This window comes from Centruroides vittatus, unplaced genomic scaffold, assembly GCF_030686945.1.
Source record: "Centruroides vittatus isolate TY-2023 unplaced genomic scaffold, ASM3068694v2 scaffold_769, whole genome shotgun sequence".
NCBI lineage: Eukaryota > Metazoa > Arthropoda > Arachnida > Scorpiones > Buthidae > Centruroides > Centruroides vittatus.
The window spans coordinates 277,480-287,278 of NW_027122717.1; the positions used below are offsets into that span (position 1 = coordinate 277,480).

Here is a 9,799-nt window from a genome sequence, read left to right on the forward strand (position 1 = left end):
GATTATCCGACTTAGTTGGGGACTGGGGTTGGTCGGATAACTGAAAAGTCAGATAACCGAAAAGTATGATAAAATACATTATTAGTATAATCATCCCAACATTACTGGTATATAATTGAATAACTAAATAATTACCGAAAAACCAGCATTAACTCACTGCAGAACAAACGTTTTCAACCGTTTTCAATGGCCATCATCAGGTTTGATTCGTTGGAATGCTTGTAGGAGAACGCGCATTTCAAAAATACATTGGACATGCGCATACTTCAACACGTGCGGTTTTTCATATTTTTGAAATGCGCGTTCTCTTACAAGCATTCCAACGAATCGAACCCGACGATGGCCATTGAAAATGTTCGTTCTGTAGTGAGTTAATGCTGGTTTTTCGGTAATTATGAGTTAATACATTATTAGTATTGTGTATTAGACCTGGTTTAAATACTAGCCTCACTTTCATGGTCGAGCCAGTGTTGCCAGCTAAAACATGCAAAAATTTAACAAAAATAATATTAAAGTAGCCAAGACATAACCAAATATTGTAGCACCACATCACTAGTGAACATTTGAATTTGCCGACCAGAACATGGTTGGTTAACCGATAAGTCGGTTAATTGAGGGTCGGATAATTGATGCTCTACTGTACAGTAATTTGTAGGACTACCAAAAAAACCTTGGACCTCAATGGCAAGATTTAATTTTTTACTTTTCATCACACAATAAAATTTTTATTAATAAAAATCAAATATAATCTCTATTACTGAATAGCAGATGCTGCTTTCCACCTTTAACTTAGTGATTTCAGTGGGCACCACATCTCTGTTGGGAACAGATGATGACTCAAGCGGTACATATACTTTTCATTACAGATAGATTGCTCTGTAAGATCAAATCACTCTTTGTCAAGTGATACAAATTGCTTCTTCTTCTGTTAGTTTTAGAGTAGGATCAAATTGCATCTACTTTGTGACTAAAATTGTTCACAAATTAGCAAAACATGAAAGTGCATGCCATACATTCTCAAAATTGTTTCTTAATGCTTATTTTTTCATTTCAGTTTATCAGCTATTTTAATAACAATGTTTCCACTTATCATTTATAAGTTTTAAAATACTTTTGATTGTTGACAGTTAAACACATTTCTTTGCTCTCAACAATAAGCTTGATTTTAACCATGGAGGTCCTCATCTTAATCTTTTTTATCCTATCCTCTGCTCAGATTAGTTTGATCACAATCCAGTTAATCCTAGATGATGTTTGTATGCGTGGTTAGAGATTGATCAGATCATTACGGTTTGTTTGTATATGCAATTTGAACAATCAAAGTAATCTTGAGTAAGTTTGATTCCATAAGTATATGCACCCAAGAAGCATTAGAGAGAACTGGAAGGTAAGGGAGATAAAAATTCATTTTGAAAGAAAAAATTTTACTATTGAACAACAGATGACCTCTAAACTCAGTTTTTGAAACTTATTACTTTATCCATAGATCAGGAGATGGCACCTAATCCCTAGAGATAGGCATTAGGCACCATCTCCTGATAAATTTAATATTTAATAATTAATTTAGAAGGTTCTGGAAGAAAAGAATTAGCCTGAAGCAGGACTAAAACCTGCAATTCCATTTGCTGTGCAGATGCATTGCCAATTATGCTATACAAACCGCCATCCAATCTTTTGTTTCATAAACTTCTAAATTAATTATTAAATATTAAATTTACGATGGTGCTTAATGCCGACCTGTAGACCAAATTACTTGACATTCAATTATTAATAGTGACATTATATATATTAATGTTAGCCTGATATTAATATGGCAATCATTTGGCATTAAATTAATTTAAAATATTTTTAAACTAAACTCAACATCTATTTCTTGGTTGCTTCCTGTTCTCCTTACTACATGTATTTTCTTAGCATAACGTTGCCGATGAGAACAATTGTATATCCATTCCTACCAATAAACCAACCTTCTTCCACTAAATATGTTCCTGTGTGATTTGTTCTCAATGGCAATATCAACATCTATTTATCACACGATGGCATGAGTTCCATATAAGTTCATTATTTAAGGAAGAAGAATGATTGAATCAAAAAATAATAGTTTTCTGAAGATTTTTTTAAAGCATTTTTCTTCCTTTCTCAATAAATTCAGATATATATATCTGTGATTATATATATATATATAGATGAATGGAGTGTGGCAGCTGCATAAAAGTTAAAATGCTCATAATTTCTGATAATTGTAGGCTTACCAGATGTCCCGGTTTGATGATGATGTCCCAGTGTCCCAGCCAGTTTGTCATTTTGTCCCGGTTATTTGATAAAATTTTAAAAGTGCCGAATATACAAGAAGTAAAAGTAGTGCAGCCTCGAGTAAAATGGCAATTTGGCCTTCTGTTATACTCACTGTTGCTAATCTAAATATTTCGTATCTAGATCTAAGTACTTCTATAGATGTTTTCCTCAAAATTTATAGCATATGGCCTAATGAATTTAGATGTTTTATTTTTTCAGAATTTATAATAGCACGTAGCCTACAAGATCCAGATATTTTAATTTTTATTTCATTTTTTTAGATATTTTGTTTCAATTAGAGTTGGCAATACTAAAACTTATGCTGGCCACGTCATTGCTGTGCATGTCATATCTTACAAGTTAGTCGAGTCCAAGCTGGTCGGCATTTGCAATTATTTCGTACTGTACACTAAATTCATTTAATCTCTAAAATGCCAAAAAGAAACAGTGTATTTACTGATGATTAGAAAAAAAGGCTGTGATCTTATTGACCAAGTAAAATATGAATTGTGCTTTTCAGAATTTTCAGTAACTTGTGGTGGAAATTCAGACATTAAAAATCACTTGAAATGTGCGAAACATAAGGCAAACAATAGGAACTTCCTCAAATGTATTGTCGTATTTTGAAATGTGACAATGTTTGTGGAAAGAAGATTTTTTCACGCAAATTACACCGGTAACAGGTTCGGTATTTAGTAATATACGTTTAGTTCAGTTATTAAAAATTGCTTTTAACTCGTTTTTGTTAACAACTACTTTATTTAGCCTATTCAATCATAGGTACAGTACTTATCCTAGTAGACTTAATTTCTGTTGCAAGTATTTTCTCAAAATTGTCCCGGTTTGAGAAAAAAATATTATGGTAAGCCTAGATAATTGCATCTTTTAGAAAAATTTTCAGATAAAAGTTTATTTTTTGTGTATGCTCACAATATGTAATAATAAATTGTATTTCACATTTAAGAAAATGAAGTTGACCCATTTTTCACAGATTGTGGTGCCATCTATGATGAAACTGATAGTGTAATCTTGTTGCTCCTTGAAGGATATCTTTGGTTTAATAATTTTTTTTTGTAGGATATGTATTTTTTAAGTTTTTCCAGTGGATCGATTAGAATGAACCATCCTGTACATATAAATAATCAGCATCAGTGGTGCAATCAGGATTTTATTTTGAGGAAGCTGAATTGAACAGATAAAGTTTTTAATGTGAATTCAATAAAATTCCCACCTTATGTAACTGCTAATTTACAAGTAGTATAGAATTAGAAGACATAACACAATATAAATAAAAAAATTAATTTTAATTTAGAAAAGATTTTTGGAAAATTTTCTATTTGTTTTCATTTTTCTTTGGAGGGTGCACCACTGATCAACATCAAGTATTACACTAGCTAGCTGATACCCATATACCCAGTATTAGTAACTTTATATATTATCCAAAATTTATCATAGGATGTAATTTCATTGTAGCACATACAATAATAAGTCACATCTTCCACACTATTTCCAGCAAAATAGTTTAATAAAATTTAACAAAACAATCATTTTTGGCTACATTAAGTGGCCTGCTTCAGGTTTTAACAGTCTGAAATAGAACCTTAATATGGAAGGAGTGAATTATTATTAGTAAGTTCTAGCTCATCAGGTAGAGAATTATACATAAAATATTTTATTTTTCAAGATTTCAGATTTTCTCATAACATACTTGATGTTCCTTTTTCAAATCTTTTAACTGTTTCTGTATAAGCCTGATTCTACTCATATGTACTAGATATTTGAGATTCAAATTTTTTGAAGAAACTTACTCAACTAGTGTTACTACAATGAAAAAGATTCACATCTGTGTCACAAAATTCTACAAGAGCTATTATTCTCACATTTAACATCTCAAATATCAGACATAAAATTCAAAATGCCGTATTAGAATGTACAATGCAAAGGATTTGATACTATTACAAAACCCAGTCACAGCTCTAGATGCAATAGACAAAAACCTGTTTGTCATTAATGATGCACAGCAGGCATAGTGCAGAAAACTATTTTAAGACAACAATACCAATATATTAATTGTAAAGATCATGAAAAATTTGTCAATTATATGATAAAAAAAAATTTTGTTCTTCCTCACTCTAATCATATATGGAGACAATACAGAAAATTATAACATGTATGAGAGCCTGTAAGAAATAACTAATTCATCCGATTTTTCACAACAAACAGAAAAAATTCTTCAATAATCAAATACTATCACTCTATTCATAATATCTGCTCCTCCTTTACTGGATAGAAATAGATTTAAACTGGCAAAACAATAAAACTACGTCATTATTAACAACAGTAAAATCTATCTTGACAGAGATTTAAAAGAATGAAAGCAAAGTTTAAATTCATCAATTAAGATTTTAATAAACTCCTTTTTTTTTTAAATTAAGTATTTCTATTTTTATTCAAATTAATTAAAAGTTTTGTTTCATTACCAGTTTGATGAATCATAATCTCACACACAAAAACAATTTTTTTCACAACTTAAGTTTTATTGAAAGTTGAAAATTCTAAAACATACTAAACACAGATTACTTGCTAAATACCTGCATTATTCTTATTATGGCTTTATAGATTTATATATTAGTTTCTTTATACGTATGTAAATTTATAAGCACATGTTACCATTACTTTCAGCTACTTTCTACACACATACCTTTAGTCATTTGTTTATAAAGGTAACTTCTATCAATTTTTAGTGTATATTAAAGCATATAGTTTGTAATTTCAAGTCTCAAATTATTACGAAACAATCATTAAGATGTGTATTGCAAATTGATTGAGCAACATCTTTCGCGTTAAATACCAACAGAAGTATCACGTTACATGGTACTGTACATAACAAATAAGGCTGTGTTGACATTCTATTGAAACTTGTCACGATTATATTTTCAATTAACAAAGTATATTCAAAAATGGTAGCTTGCTTCCTTGATAACATGTATAAATACCTACACAAATTACGTAAAGATAACTCCTACTAAAGAAACTATTAGCTTAAAGATTAACTACGCCTTTAATCAAACAGAATACCGTTTTATCGTTTATTTTTATACGTAACACAATAAGAATTTCATCAAAGTAATAAAAAGTGGATTAAATATATAAAAGTGATTCACCTTTACAAATTAATTCCTTATGCACATAGTAATAGTGTATCATTCATTTATAATTTGATTGACAATCGTTAACCCGGCGAGTCAATAAGTAATACTAGCTTACAAGGTATATAGAGATTGGCTAGAAAGATTTCTTTAAGCTAGTCAATTTCATAGACATCGCAACTATTTGTCGCGAGTTTGAATAATTTAATATTACGCAATTGTTATATATATATATATAATATTATAAAAATAATTTTAAAATATGTTAATATATTATTAATATCATAAAAGTGCAGGTTTCTTTCAAAAGTTATCGAAAATAATATGCACGTAATTTTGAAAGAGTTGATGGCTATAGAATATAAAGGAATTTCTATGAAAATCGTTAAATTTTGTATTGTTATGAAATGTGATATTGTGTTACATAGGGTAACGGCGGTCAACTAGGCGATTCACAACGGGCGACGGTCAAGTGGGCGATAGAAATTTTAAAAATTTTCACGTTAAGCAAGCAAACAATTTGACGATATATATTGGTATATTTATAAGTTATAAACTATGAGTTATTTCCAACTTAGGAAACGTTTTGTTAATTATTGTCTTGTAACAGCTAGTTGGGCATGAGCTTCTAGCAGTGGCGTAGCGTGGGTGTCAGCCGCCCGGGGCGAAGGAAAATTTCGCCGCCCCCTTATTTAGGTATTTTTACAAGATATTATTTCTTGTGAAATTTTGCCGCCCCCTATAAGTGCCGCCCGGAGTGGGGAACCCCTGCCGCCCCCACTACGCTACACCACTAATTCTGAGCTCCTCCGATATAACTACGTAACTTATATTTGAAATAAAATTTCATAGATATTTTTGTAATTTTCTATAATGCACACGATTTTCCACAAATTCACCACTCACACTGACATTTTCTCGCAAATTTATTACTATCTTCCAATTACGATCTCTTTATGCTTTCTATCGGACAATATGTGTACCACGATGTGTGTTGCAGGATGACATTCCATCACACTACTATTTCGAAACCTTTTTCACCTATTTCGGTACTTAGTCACAGTGTTGGTTTGCGCCTGTAAACGGGCGCAAATCAACACTGTGACTAAGTACCGAAATAGTAGTGTGACCGAGGAAATAGTAGTGTGAACTTTACTCGTATTTCCCGAAAACTTTCGAACTCCGAACAGTCCGACGCCAACAATTTTTTTTTTTTTTTTTTTGTTTTCGGTGATTTCGTAACTTTCTGAAACAAAATTACGCTTTTATCGCTTTTGACCGGTGCATTCCCTACAAGTTTTTAACAGAAGGGACGTAAAATTATCGTTACGCTATTCCTTACGACGTTACGAACTGTAAACATTGTGGGGAACGTCACTCTCCACATCTTAACAGTCGTAACGAACCCCAGGTGGTAAGAGTTATTACTTCCTGGAACGGGACCGGACTCACCCTGTGGGACCTTTTGGTCAGCCAGTTGCCTTTTGTTAGCCACATCGTCGAGTCATGTAACTGTTACGCGAGCAGAAAATAAACGTAGTTTTGTTACTGTTCGTCTCATTCGTTTTTAATCGCGCGGAGTGACGAGAAGCAAAATTAATAGCAGTAAAAACACTACATTGGTGACCCGAACCCGGACTAATAACGTAATTCAACTAAGAAAACTACCGAATCCACCCATTGGAACCTTCATCAGGTACGTCGTTCTTCCTTGTTCACGACTTCAATCGTCAGATCATGGCCGAGATTGGAGCAGTAAAAATCCCTCCGTACAACTTTTCCGACCCAGCCTTATGGTTCCACATGTGCGAAAGCACATTTGCTCTAGGATCTCCAAAGCCGATCACGGAAAGTGCCACAAAGTTCAACTACGTAGTGGCTCATTTACCACCGGAAGTCGCATCAACGGTTAGAGACATTATTATTTCTCCGGACCGTACAGACCCGTACGGTCACATAAAGGTGGAACTTATTAAACGATCCGGCGAATCGTCTCAACAAGAGTTACGAAAACTATTGGCCGGAGAACAGCTAGGAGACCGCAAACCTTCCGAACTACTACGTGTTCTAAAGCGTCGGGCGGAAAATTTTCAAATCCCGGACGCAGTTATACTAGAGTTATTCATACAACATCTTCCGACTTCCGTCCAATCTATCCTAGCCGCCATTACCCCACTCGACGTAGACAAAGCAGCGGAAGTAGCGGACCGCGTGGTGGAAGTAACCCCTGCAACGATAGCTTCAGTGTCGCAACCTGAGAAGCCCGATACCTTAACCAACAAAATACTAGTCGAAATAGATAAACTTAACAAGCGAATCGATAAACTAACGCAGGCACGTCGGGATCGCAGCGACCATTTTTCTCGACGCTCCCGCAGTAGTTCAGGACATCGCAACAATTCCACTCACCGCAGTATCAACAACTACTGCTGGTACCACAACCGTTTTGGCGCAAAGGCACAAAAATGTACTCCGCCGTGTAGTTTTCCAACAAACGAGAGCGGCGAAGCGTAGAGGCGACATGCACTTTGCCGGAGCAATCTCGTCGCCTGTTCATCCTAGACAAGAGAACGAACGTAAACTTTCTCGTCGACACAGGTTCCGACGTATCAATATTTCCAGCCTCCTCGTCACAAAAGAAGCGCGCATCTCAAATGACCTTGATGGCAGCAAACACAACTGCAATTCATGTCTACGACCAACGAACACTCACTCTCGATTTTGGGTTAAAGAAAATTTTTCGTTGGAAATTCCTTATTGGCAACGTGTCAACAGCAATAATAGGCGCAGATTTCTTGTATCACTTCCATTTGGTACCGAATCTTAGACGAAAATGTCTCACAGACGTTCAGACAAAGGTAAACTCTCCAGGCAAATTATTAGAAACCTCCATCCACTCTATCAAGATAACGACCAACGACTCCATATATCATAAGATATTGGAAGAATTTCCTGAGATCACCAGACCTCCACGTCCTAACCAACCCGTAAAACACAACGTTGTACATCACATAGAAACTGTTGGTCAGCCCGTAACTGCGAAACCACGTCGCCTAGCACCCGATAGGCTTAAAATCGCTAAGGCCGAATTCGATAAGATGATAGCTCTCGGCCATATGCGAACATCAAAAAGCAATTACGCATCACCACTCCACATGGTCACCAAGAAAAACAGTTCAGATTGGCGACCCGTGGGAGATTATCGTGCTCTAAACGCACAAACCATAAAGGACAGATACAGCGTTCCAAACATCGCAGATTTCACATCGGAACTGCACGGAACACAAATCTTCTCTCACATAGACTTAATCAAGGCCTATCATCAAATACCCATCTACCCACCGCACGTGCACAAAACAGCTATAACGACACCGTTTGGTCTCTTCGAGAGTACCAGGATGCAATTCGGATTGTGCAACGCATCCGCAACATTTCAACGGTTCATCGACGAAGTAACCAGAGGACTCCCCTTTGCATATGCTTTCGTCGATGACATATTAATAGCGTCACGCTCCCAGGAAGAACACATCTCGCATCTTCGCGACTTATTCCAACGCCTCCAAGAATATGGGTTAACCATAAATCCGTCGAAATGCACCTTCGGCGTACCATTAATCGAATTTCTCGGATTCAAGGTCTCGGGAAAGGGTCTGGAACCACTCCCTGATAGAGTCAGAGCCATCCGAGAATTTCCCAAACCTTCGTCTCTCACTCAACTTAGACGATTCTTAGGCGTAATAAATTTCTACAGGAGATGCATCCCTCGAGCGGCGCACACCCTCGCCCCGCTAGTGCAGCTACTAGAAGGAAAAAAGAACGGGAAACGTACGTCACTCACTCGGAAAGCAGAATCACGATCTCTGCAATGGTCAGAAGCGGCAGAACAATCCTTCGTATCAGCTAAGGAAGCACTGTCCAAAGCCACACTTCTCCACCATCCACTACCCGGAGCTAAACTATGCATATGGGTAGATGCGTCAGACGTAGCGGTTGGAGGAGCACTGATGCAATACAACAGGAAATGGGAACCCATCGCCTTTATCTCAGCGAAACTGGCACCAAATCAACGCAACTGGTCAGCTTACGACAGAGAACTATTGGCAATATACACATCAATAAAACGATTTCGCCACATGCTAGAAGGCCGTGAATTCACGATCTACACGGATCAAAAACCGCTCATATATGCCTTCAAACAAAAACCAGATAAATGTTCACCACGACAAATGCGGCATCTCGATTTTATATCCCAATTCTCTACGGATATACGTCATATTCCGGGCACAGCTAACACGATAGCAGACGCGCTCTCCCGCATCGAGATAGATTCGATCACCTCTGCTTCTCCTGTAGAC

The 9,799-nt window shown here is 35.8% G+C and overlaps 2 protein-coding genes across 4 annotated transcripts in view; one reads left to right on the plus strand and one right to left on the minus strand.

The window, feature by feature from the left end:
- The window catches only part of LOC136989942 (DNA damage-regulated autophagy modulator protein 1-like), a 28,787-nt gene extending 23,226 nt beyond the window's left edge, over nt 1-5,561 (minus strand). For 2 of the 3 annotated variants that reach the window (XM_067288251.1, XM_067288250.1), the window contains exon 1: nt 5,460-5,561. The gene's annotated coding sequence lies outside the window, so the exon portion shown is untranslated. Of the gene's footprint in view, nt 1-4,996; nt 5,019-5,459 lie in introns of those variants that run through there. The other variant, XM_067288252.1, reaches the window with a different exon arrangement.
- Nucleotides 5,562-7,129: 1,568 nt separating this feature from the next.
- On the plus strand, nt 7,130-8,307 carry LOC136989756 (uncharacterized). Its single transcript, XM_067288010.1, has one exon. The coding sequence runs from the start codon at nt 7,182-7,184 to the stop codon at nt 7,956-7,958; it is 777 nt and encodes a 258-aa protein (XP_067144111.1). The 5' UTR covers nt 7,130-7,181; the 3' UTR covers nt 7,959-8,307.
- The last annotated feature ends 1,492 nt before the right edge of the window (nt 8,308-9,799 follow it).